General features: G+C 50.1%; 1 protein-coding gene across 1 annotated transcript in view; it reads right to left on the bottom strand.

Moving 5' to 3' along the window:
* Positions 1-355: 355 nt before the first annotated feature.
* The window catches only part of LOC107977149 (adherens junction-associated protein 1), a 59198-nt gene continuing 47672 nt past the window's right edge, over positions 356-11881 (bottom strand). The window contains exons 3-5 of the mRNA XM_035440367.1: positions 4932-5019; positions 2197-2439; positions 356-428 (exon numbers count right to left, since the gene is read on the bottom strand). Of these exons, the coding sequence (XP_035296258.1) occupies positions 356-428; positions 2197-2439; positions 4932-5019 (404 nt within the window). The remainder of the gene's footprint in view (positions 429-2196; positions 2440-4931; positions 5020-11881) is intronic.

Genomic DNA, 11881 nt, shown 5'->3' with positions numbered 1-11881 from the left:
AAGGAGATGCTGAACCCAGAGCTTGTTTCTGAAGGCAATTCTTCAGCTCACAGTTCTACACAGGGAGGGCATGGCACTGAGCTGCTGCTGCAAGGAGATCCTGGGAGCTGAGCAACTCCCTCCCAGCTGTGTGTCTAATAGATGTACCTCAGAGACCCGCAGTCCAGCATCCACACAGGGGATGTATTGGAAACCCACTGCCTTAGAGAGGGGCTCTGATCACACCAAAGCAGAGGTAAGGGGAGAAGATGGGGACAAGGAGACAAAGAGGACACCCTGCCTCCGGGAGATACGTACCATGAAACAGACACATGGCGTCTGCCCTGCCCCCAGGAGGTAAAAAGCCTTCGGCCAGTCAGCAGGAGATTTCAAACCATTTCTCAGACACAAAGGCCACAGGGATGAGATGCCGATCTGCAGACGAGGATCTATGGAGAGCAGAGGTCTGTGTGAGCTGTGTGAGCTGTGTGAGCTGGCACATACATGGCCAGCAAACTGGTCAGACTGCAGTCTGTTCTCTGGAGATGGGTCTTTACCAACCTCCAGATAGCAGAGACCACCATGCTTGCAGGTTCACCAGCAGACAGGGTGATGGATGAGGGGCTGGGGGACTCAGGTGTGGAAGCAGGATGGCTGGCCATCCCTCCCTCTTGTGCTATCTCCAGATGCTGGCTTTGGGATGAGCCCAGAGCCAGGGTCTTTGCTTCCATAGGCCAGACTAGATGCATAGCATTACACAGGATAGAAAGGACAAGACCTAGCTCCTACAATGTCCCCCTTACATTTTGTCATTGGAACCAGGTGACTGTGATGGTTAGCTTCAATTACCAGTTTGACACAACCTAGGATCACCTGGAAGAAAGTCTTAATGAGGGATTGTGTAGATCAGGCTCGCCTGTCAGCCTGACTGTGAGGGGTTAGTGTGGTTGTGAATTGGTGCGGAGAGAATTCAGACCACCATTAGTGGTGCCATTCCCTAGGCAGGAGACCCTGAACTGTATAAACAAGCAGGCAGGCATGCGCTTGTTGACTTCTCCCCGCTCTAGACTGTAGATGTGACTGGCTGTATTAAGCTCTTGCTACTGTGAAATCCCTGCTGTGATGGACTGAAACCTGCCATCGTAAGCTGAACAAACTCCTTTCTACCCCAAACTGTTTTGTCAAGATGTTTTATCACAGCAACAGGAATGAAGCTGGCAACTAGCATGTCCTAGGCCCAGTGGCAGGCACCAGTGTTATCCTTCTTGAATCTGCATCAGGGTATGAGAGTGTTAGCTACCCATCCTCTACAGCTGAACATAGGCACGACATACTTGCTCACTAAAGCCAGGGGCACAGGAAGGAGCATATGAACTGTGGTCACTGCGGTGGCCAGAAGAGCTGGATGTCCAAGCCCACCTCTGCTTATTGGTGAAGCCGCAAACAGGACGGAAGGTGCAGGGTGACCCATAGCTGACCTCCCACCCAGGATCCCAGGGACCCTCTTATCCAGCTGCTGACTGGGGAGAGGAGAGGGGGCCTTCAAGTCATATGAGGAGTCTGCTAACTGCCTCATTTCTTTCTCTTTTTTCCGCTAATTTACAAATGATGCATGGATGCACAGTCACTTAAAAAATAGCTTATTGATATTTTAATTTAATGCTGGACAAACCTCGGGCAGCTGACTCAGGGGTTTCTCAGCCGTTCCCAGGGATGGCTGGAGAAGTGTGTCCTCTTTGAGGGATCACCCATGAATAATAAAAGAGCATTTAATAAGAGACTCCGGCCTGGAGTCTGCTTGGTATTTGCTATTTTTCTGAGCTGGCTGCTGACATTTTATTGACAGAGTCTCAGAGACGCCGACTGTGGGAGGGACCTGTCATAATTTGCCGATGCTTCAGAGAGCAGTGAGTACTTGGCTGGCTTTGAACCCTGAGACTGAGGGTGGGGGCAGACATTCAGCCTCCAGGCGTGGTAGTGAGGGGCTGGGAATACGTCTTCGTGCCTGTCTTGAGGTCTGAAATATATTTTTCACTATGGTTGCTCCTGAGCTCCCCAGGCTGGCTGTGCACCTGCTGATTCTCCTTCACTCCTTTTGTTTTGACAAATGAGCTATCTGCATGTGCTGGGTCCCTGAGAGAGCTACAGAGCGACCAGACAAGACTGCAGTGTGGGTTCACCCACGCAGAGCTTGGAGACTGGGCACACAGAGCTCACCGGTTTCCATTGAACGTGGACTTGTACTCCCCAGTCGAGTGCAGGGTCTCATCGGTGTACACGGGCACGGATGCCCTGACACACTCGTGGGAACACTGCAGCGTCTCATTGTAGGCTGTGAAGATGTCCACGCTGCTGGGCACCCGGGCCGGGGTGAAGTCTGTTAAGTTCTGGCAGCTTTCCTCCTGCTGGTTCATCTTCCTCTGGTTGCTGTTCCTCCGAGTGTGCCCACTTGGGGCACAGCTAGGAGAAAGGAGAGAGAGAGAGAGAGGCTTGTGTGGGGGTGTGGGGGTGGGCAGGCGCTGCAGCAATGTACCGACCTCTCCCGCACATCCGCGGCAAAGCCCTCACTGCCAGGCGTCATCTATATTACACAGTAATTCTCGGCCTCTTCAGAAAGATCAACCACAATCAAGTAATCAGCTCCCCTTTTTTTCAAATATAAAATCTGAATTTTAAATGTGGCTATTATCACAAGAGAGCTTGGAGGTGAGTGGTGAGGCTATGGGGACCTTGTTTGCCTAAAGAATGTCAGCTAGACTGAGGGGGCTGACTTGGTTTCCCTCTGATGCCGTAATGGGATGGAGAGGTAGATAGTACTCTCTGCAGGAGGGCCTGGGCAGGATGGCAGGGGTCTCTGGGGATAGCCTGGAGTGGAAGGCTGTTTGCTGTTGGGTGAACTGTTGAGAGGGAGCCCCTGGCAGTCACGTCACCCAGAACACACAGGAAATTGACTTGGGTTCGTCTTTGCCAGGGTCTGACGAAGGAATGCTCTCATGCCCATGAGCTCCACCTCACTCTCCACTGCTCTGGCTATGGGGGCTTCCGGCAGCCACGGAGGACAAACTGGGGACACACTGTGATCTGTGAAGGATTTCATGTGCAATGAGAGGCAGCCTTGAAGCAAGGTGCCCTGTCTTCTGTGGGCCTCACTTTACTCCTTGCCTCTTCCCCAGGGCCTGGCTGGGTGGGCTGGGGTGGGGCAGGGGTGAGGTGGGGTGGGGCTGGGTGGGGCAGGGTAGGATGGGGGACAGGGGTGGAGGTGGGGGTCTGATTGCTGCTGAAAGTGAGCATGAGGCAGAAGGCCACTCAGCAGAAGATGCTAAGCCCTGCTGACCCTCCTCACTCACCCCTGGCCGCTCTCCCAGAGGGAGGGGTGACCTGTCCCGGAAGTGGGTCACAAGTCTTCTCTCCTGTGTGGGTCATGATGCTGCACTGCCCCACACGCATGTGGTTCTGTGCCCCCTACATACATGTGGACCCGTGGCCCCACACGCATGTGGTTCTGTGCCCTCCACATAAATGTGGACCCGTGGCCCCACACGCATGTGGTTCTGTGCCCTCCACATAAATGTGGACCCGTGGCCCCACACGCATGTGGTTCTGTGCCCCCTACATACATGTGGACCCGTGCCCACACACGCATGTGGTTTTGTGCCCCCTACATACATGTGGACCCGTGCCCCCACACGCATGTGGTTCTGTGCCCTCCACATAAATGTGGACCCGTGGCCCCACACGCATGTGGATCTGTACTCCCCACCCCACATGCATATGGACCATACTCCCCCCCAGCATACATGTGGACCCGTGCCCCACCTCCTGCCCCAGAAACTCTGTGGGAGCTTCTTCACCATCCATGTGTCCTGGATCCGCCAGGGACCCACCTGCCTATCAGATGTGAAGCCGGTAGAATGGGGTTTGTCCTGGGCTGTGTCCTCCCATTTGCTACCTACCTTTGGCTCCCCCATTTCTGGGTTTGTCCAGTTGCTGGGGCCCTACTTGTCATGCATATGTATCTGGGAATCGTGGGGTACACACACTGCTCCACTGGTGTGCTTGAGCTTCGAGGCTCACAAGCAACTGACGCCTTTCCCAATGGCTTCGGGTAGATCTGAGTTTCAGGTGCCACAGGCATCGAGGAGCCCTAGCAGCCCCCCTCAGTTTTTTGGGTTATGTCAGATGTACACACCCAACAAGGCTAGCCTCAAAGCAGGCCACTTTACAGGAGGGAACAGGGAAGGAGAACCCCCTGCAGCAAGGCAATGACCTAGTTTGGGGGCAGAGAACTGCTGCTGCTCAATGGGGAAAAAGAGATGAGGAGGCTGGCTGGCTGGGTGAGCTGCCTTGACCTCAGTGGAGGGCAGGGGTCCAGGAGTGGCCTGAGCATGCTGCTGCTGTTTCTCTGCCTTTCGGAGGTATGACATGGACTGCAACATATATAGATACAGGTGTGTCCCAACAGTCCTTGGTAATGGGAGAACCGTGTATCCTGGGAAACTGTGTCCTGTATGTTGGGCTTACTACCTCTTGCACAAAAGCCACACTTGGGGGCTACACTAGAAAGCAGACCCAGCCGAAGTCACTGGTGGCCAAAGTGCCTGTGGCTGGAGTCACCTGGGACCTCCCATTCCAATGGGAATGCAGCCTGTAGGCTACCACTCAGAACACAATCTGATCTGAATAGGGTCTTGTGTATCACAGGCCATGGAGCTGAAGATGACCTTGAACTTCTGATCCTCTTGCCTCCACTTCCTGAGTGCTGGAATCGGAGGCACGAGCCAACACACTCGGTGTGTGAAGTGCTGGGATGGAAGCCAGGCTTTCACGAAAAGTTGGGCAAGCATTCTGCCAACAGAGTTCACGTCCCAGCCTCTAGGCATGGTCTTAAGAAGTTGGGGCTCACTGTGCAGACCTCCCTGAGTACCCCACAGCCCACCGCTCCCAGGCCTTACCAATTTTTTAAGACAAGAGTTGTGATGAGTGCAGCGATGACCATGATGAGGGAGACGGTGATGGTGATGATCTGATGTACAGCCAGACCTGGAGGGGAGGAGACAGAGGCCAAGGTCAGCACAAGGGAGGGGCCAGGGCAGGCTGAGGGACGACGGAGGTATGCTTAGGAGTTTGTCTGCAGCACCAAGGCTGTTCTCACCTGGGACCAGAAAGGGTGTCTCCAGCCCTGATCTCTTCCTTTCTCATTCTCAGTGTCTCTGCAGGGACGTGGCCAGGGCAGCTGTGCCCTCAACCTGCTGCTTTGATCTGAATTCCAGTAACTCTGCTGAGATTCCCAAGCCCTGTCCCCCTTCCCCTTGCCTGGTACAAATGAACATTCTGTTTCTCTATTCTAGAGACAAGGGCATGGGGGAGGGACCAGCCTAGCTCACCTAGGATGTCTAGGAGAAGATGGGTCCCCCAACTGTAGACCCTGAAGTCACTCTCCCTAGGGTTGTCCCTGGAGCCCTCCCCATCATTCGCTGCCTGTAAAGTTAGTTCCTACCAGTGAAAGAACACGAGGTTGCTATCACCTGGCCTTGTAGCCCTGTCCCTCTCCCCAGTGAAGAATGACACTGGACAGGACCATGGAGTTGGCAGAATGGGGATAGACAGGCAGGAGCACTTCAGCAGCAGGACAGCCAGAGCCTGGCAAGCATTTGCTGGTTCTGCAGATGGCCAAGGTCAGGACTTCTCTGTCATTCCCTCTCCAGTGCTCCCAACCAGTGCAATGCAGGGAACAGGGGAAGAGGCAGGTAATAGCTCCCATCTCTGGTTCCACCCTAGGCCACATTCCTTCTGGATCTCATCTGTCACAGCCTTCCTGGGACATGAAAACACAGAGTGTCCCCAGCTGACTACTGGCAAGCCAGAGTGGTCTGCAAGGTACACAGCCCCAGCTCTTTCCTGATGTTGGTAAATATGGGACCTGAAAAGAAGACTAAGGCAGCTTGGGGAACCTCCAGGGGAAACCATACAGGCTCTGTCCTGTCTCTACCTGACACCCAGTTCTAACACCCACTCTCCAGACTCCAGCTCCTCACATCTGATAGATCTAGGGTGTTAGGGCATATGTTCCCGTGTGGCAGACTGGCAGTGTTCAGAGGTTGCTGGCAGCCTCCCAGAGACCACCGCACAAACAGATGTTACTTTTCCTGCTAAACGTGATCATCAAGGGAGACTGTTTCATGAATGATTCCAAGTTGGCAAGGCCAGAACACATGTCCTGACTCCCCCCTCCCCCAGCCCCATCTTCTGTAGGGAAGTGCCATTTTCATGAAGGATTCCCACTCTGGTCTACAGAAAGATCATCACTAAGAAAGAGTGGGCTGACACAAGATTGTCATGGCCGCCCTCCAGGTTTATCTGTTGATTCAAGAGCCCCTGGATGGTAGATTTTCTCTGTGCTGCATGGTGCTGATAGTGGCCATCTTAACTGTCATGGCTGTCTTCAGGAGACAGCAGTTCAATGCCATTTGCTTTGAAGTTGAGACCTCATCACTCATCTTGGCCTGTGGCTTCCCATACACCTGTGTTCCCTTTGGGGCACTTGCTTCAGACCTCTGGGTGAATATCCTACTACTCCAAGACACTATTTGGCTTCCCAGGAGGGGTTAAAGCCAAGCTATACTGCAGAAGCCACCTTCAATCTCACCAACAGGAAGGAGTCTCTGCTCCCTGGGGTCTGAGAGCCACCAAAGATCTCCCAGGCAGAGAAATGGTGAAAAGGACGGACAGGTTAATGGAGAACCATAGAAAGGGTGCTGCCCACCCAGCGTCCTGTCACGCTGCATCCACCTTAGCACGGTTGGTGGAGAGGTAGCTATGTCATTCTGAAGAGATATGCAGATGGTGTGCCCGAGGGTACAGCAAGGAGGAGGAGGAGAAAGCTGATGGTAAAGACAGTGGTGATGGGGATGGTTACAGTAGCTACGGGAGCATAGATGACGGTGGTGACGGTGATGGTGGTGGTGGTGATGGTGGTGATGGTGATGGTGGTGATGATGGTGATGATGGTGATGATGGTGGTGATGATGATGATGGTGATGGTGGTGATGGTGGTGATGGTGATGGTGGTGATGGTGATGATGGTGATGATGGTGGTGATGGTGATGATGGTGATGGTGATGGTAGTGATGGTGACCACAGTGATGGTGATGATGTTATAGTGGCAATATGCTGCTGCTGTCAGTAATGATGGCAATGACTGTGGTGATGGTGGTCACAGTGGGCATGGTGATAATGGGGATAAAGGTGATAGATGGTGAAGATAGATGATGAGTGGTGGTGACGGTGATGGTGATGGTGATGATGATGGTGGTGATGGTGATGATGGTGATGATGGTGATGATGGTGATGATGATGGTGGTGATGGTGATGGTGATGATGATGGTGATGATGGTGATGATGGTGGTGATGGTGATGGTGATGATGATGGTGATGATGGTGGTGGTGATGATGGTGATGGTGATGATGATGGTGGTGATGGTGATGATGGTGATGGTGGTGATGATGGTGATGATGGTGATGATGATGATGGTGATGATGATGGTGGTGATGGTGATGATGGTGATGGTGGTGATGATGGTGATGATGGTGATGGTGGTGATGGTGATGATGATGGTGGTGATGGTGATGATGGTGATGGTGGTGATGATGATGGTGATGGTGATGGTGATGATGATGATGGTGATGGTGATGGTGGTGATGGTGGTGATGATGGTGATGATGGTGATGGTGGTGGTCACGATGGTGGGATGCTGGCGATGATGGTGATGGTAGTGTGATATTGATGATGATATGCTTTTAGACTTTAGTGGTGGTGATGACAATCACAGCTGTCATTGGTGTCACTCAAATTCTCTTCATTACCAACACTATCAGCATCATCCTCTCACAACTGTCAACAACATGACCATCATTGCTGCCATTATCACGGTGACCATGTGGTGAGATGAAGAGGTTGGTGGTGACCATGATGGTGACAGTGACGATCGCAGACACACTCAACAAGAAGCAGTGTGCTGTTCTCCCATGTAGTCCTGACAACACCTCTTCATGGTAGATTCTACAGTTACTGGTTACAGAAGGGAAAATCACCCAGGAAATCTGTGTCCATTCCTCAGATCATGCAGGACCCGCTGGCTCCAACACCAATTGCACTGCCCAGCCCTGGGAAGTCTTGGTTAATCTTAAGTATTGTGTCTTGATCTGATTTCTCCCTGATTCTGTGTCAGAGGTCAGCTCCTCTCCCCTTGGGAGCCTGGGAGAAAACAAGCTCATACTCCCACAGAGGCAGATGCTCACACCCCACCACCTTTTGTGTAGGAAGGTTCCATGGACACTGTTCCAGGCCAATGCCAGGGGCCTTCCAGCCACTTCTTGACATGTCACACCCCAATTCCCATGTCAAAAGCTACATCTTTGTTCCTTGTGATGAATGTGCCACATTCTAAGTCAAGGCTAGAGAACTAGTGGCTGGATGCATGGTAGATAGAAAAGAGCAGAAGACGGAAGTGAGTAGCAGCAGCGGGGACTGGCTCACTGCGGCCCTCTAGGGGCAAAGAGAATCCCCTCATGGGGCAACAGACTGCTGTTCACTTCCAGTTATCTGCAGGATCAGAGGAGACACAGGGTGCCTGTCTACTCTTTGTATTCCTGAGAGACTTCTTTCGCTGAGCTACTATTGCAGATACCTAAAATCACAGAGGCGAAGAAGCCATGAACAGAGGCATCTTCCATATTGAGCATGAGAATGAACTTATGGAATCCCTTTGCCTATGGTCCCTGTGAGTCTTTGAACCCCTTCAAAAGGGCTCAAATCATCACCATCTGTGCATCTGTGTCTACCCCATGCGCACACACAGGACCTTACAGCAGTACTTGCATATCATATAGTTATATTTATTACTAAGAAGCAATAAATGAGGGAAATAGGAACAAAGGTGCACTGGGTAGATTTTTATCAATTTGACACAAACTCCAGTCACTTGGAACGGGAAACCATAGTTGAGGAATTGCCTCCATTGAACTGGCCTGTGGGCAAATCTGGGGGTTCGTTTTCTTGATTAATAACCACACTTGGACAGGTGTCTCTGGTGTGTAAGAAAGCAGACTAAGCAAGCCAGGGGAGCAAGTCAGTAAGCAGTGTTCCTTTTGGACTTCCTTTTATGTTGGGCTACAGGACATTTTAATGAAATAAACCCTTTCCTCCCCAAGTTGCTTTCAGTCATGGTGTTTCATCACAGCAATAGAAATACAAGCAACATCAAGGGTCAACTCCCAGTGCACATTAAAAAAAATGTTTTTGGAGAATTTCACACATGAGTTCTTTCTTTGCATAACTTCCACCTCTCCTTCTCCCCCAACTTCTGAGTTCCCTTTTCCCCTTATATTAATGGCCTCTTCTAAATATTATTATTATTATACATACATACCAGGAAGCCAGCCTATTGAGTCATTTGAGTGTTTCTCATATGTACCTGTGTTTCAAGCTGGCCACTTGGGTTTGCATAACCTATTGAGGGAGGGGGCACTGTCCCTGGAGAAGCCTGCCTATCGCTCTTTTAGGAGACATTGATTACATGTGGTTTTTAATCTAGAGGTGGGGCCTTGTGAAATTTTGCCTGACACCTTGGCCTGTTGACTGGGGGTGCCACCATGCAGGTCTTGCTTACGCAGCCATACTGTTGAGATTACATGGGTGAAGCTTCTCTGCTGTGTCCAGAAGACACAGTCTAGCTTCTGGCCTCCTGCTTCAGAAGCAAGAGCTATGAAAAGACCCTACAGACCCTACAGCTATGATGGTTGAACAATGACGGCCCCAAATAACCTTTATGGGAAGCAGTTTGGATTGTGGGGCATCTAAAAAGAAAGCCTTGCCCTTCCATTGGAAGGCTGTCTACTAAGAAGAGAACAGAGCCACATGGGAAATTATACGATGGTTATAGAATCTGTGGTTGGTTTTCAAACTGATCTCTGGATGCCAGAAGCGGTTCACTCATCTTCAGATGGAGCTAATGTAGGCAAATCTTTGTTCAGAAGATAAAATTAAGAAGTGCTTTAGGCTTTATAGGAAGTGTAGTCAGCTTGTATTATATGTATATTAGTATATTATCATTATTTTATTATGTTATAATAACATTATTAATATTATTGTAATATAATACTGTTATTATATTGGTATATTATTATTTACAGTCAGCTTGCATTACTGCAATAAAATACTGGAGGTCGCTGACTTTATAAAGAGAAAAGGTTTCTCCAGCTCAAGGAAGTGGTACCTCAATCAGCCTCGTTCTGGTAACAGCTCCATCACATCATGATGGATGGTAATGGCTAGAGAATATCATGGGTAATACAGTTACAGAGTCAGAGAAGAGAGAGAGAGGGAGGGGCGTGCCGGCTCTTAGATCTCACGGTCCCATCTGAGGACATCAACCAGTGTTTTAAGTACCTCCCCTAAGACCTCAGTTCCCGAAGGTCCCAGCACTTCCCATACCATCACCCTGGGATCAAGTTTCCAGTTGCAGTCGACTCTCAGAGCCACTTAAACTACACCCCAAATATATCAACCTCTGTACTTGGCTCTGCCACCAAGGTGGAAAACCCACCATAGATGATGTGCAAAAACTAGGTGTAACTGTGTTTCAATAAACTTTTATTCATATAAACAAACAGCTGCCATATTCAGCCCGTGGGTAACATTTCTCAGAATTCTCACAGAGATAAGCAGCCAAAGGGTTTTATTTGTAACCTTAATGAAAGCATTTATCTGTTTTGAATGTCTGACTGAAGTTAAGGTGGTTCTAAAGACTAGGATCTTCCTTTCCCCTCACCAAAGGGTCATTGTCATCAGAGCTTTTCATTGACCACTGTCAGGATGACTTAAAGACAGCCACGGTCCTCTCTCCAGCAGCGGCACTCACTGTGCTAGATTCGGTCTGCCCCCGTGCAGCCGTTTGACATAGCCACTTTGCATGATGGGTCTCTAGACAACTCAATTTGATAGGACTTTTGATTTTTGAAAATCAAAACTCACAGAGAAATTGACAGATTTAATCTCTTCAGCGGCACTCAGAAATATTTCAGCCATGTGTCTGTCTGCCTCAATTGTCTCCATTCACACTGAAATGAACCGGTGTCTTGTGAATGAGGAAGACCACATCAGAGAGGCAGCAGGGCTCCAGCAATACAGAACACGCTTTGCAAGCATAGGGACCTGAGTTTGATCCCTTGAATGCACATACAAAGGCTGGGCTTGGCGCAGTGTGGTGTATTCTCAGTGCAGGGAGTGCATCTGTGCAGGGTATTGTATCCCCAGTGCATTCCTGAGGATGACACCAAGGTTGTCCTGTCCTCCAGATGCACGTCTGTCTGTGCGTGCGTGTGAATACACACATGCATGCACATATATAAATGACAATTAATATTAAAAACATTAAAGGAGACTACCCAGGTCTTTAGGGACCTGTCACTCTGGTCTCTGGAAAGGCTTCTGCCTGCTGTGTGGATGTCAGATCCTCAGGTGGAAATTCCCCAACTCTTTTTTTTTTTGCCAGTGTCTCTCAACACTCATACCTTGAATCAGTTCCCTCTGGCTAAGTCTCTGGTGGCCCTTAAATAACACACGTGGGGACATCTGCCTCATAAACCCACTGACCCTGTACAAAGCAATCCTTGAGCTTTCCCCACTCCAGCTGTCAGGCAGGCTGTGATCAGTGTGATCAGCTTGACAATAATGTTCCCTCAAAGAAACACACATTCCCCAGATGAAGTTTTTTTTTTTTTTTTTAAAGCTATGGACTTTCTCTCCTCCACTCTCAAGGTCAATCCTGAGTTGCACTTTGTAACTCTTTGAATTCGGATGTGGCCCTGGAGTCCAGAAGCATGCAGTGTGGGAATGCTTGCT

This window comes from Cricetulus griseus, chromosome 2, assembly GCF_003668045.3.
Source record: "Cricetulus griseus strain 17A/GY chromosome 2, alternate assembly CriGri-PICRH-1.0, whole genome shotgun sequence".
Lineage (NCBI taxonomy): Eukaryota > Metazoa > Chordata > Mammalia > Rodentia > Cricetidae > Cricetulus > Cricetulus griseus.
The sequence above is the reverse complement of the archived record's forward strand: the minus strand, read 5'-3'. Positions and strand labels throughout refer to the sequence as shown.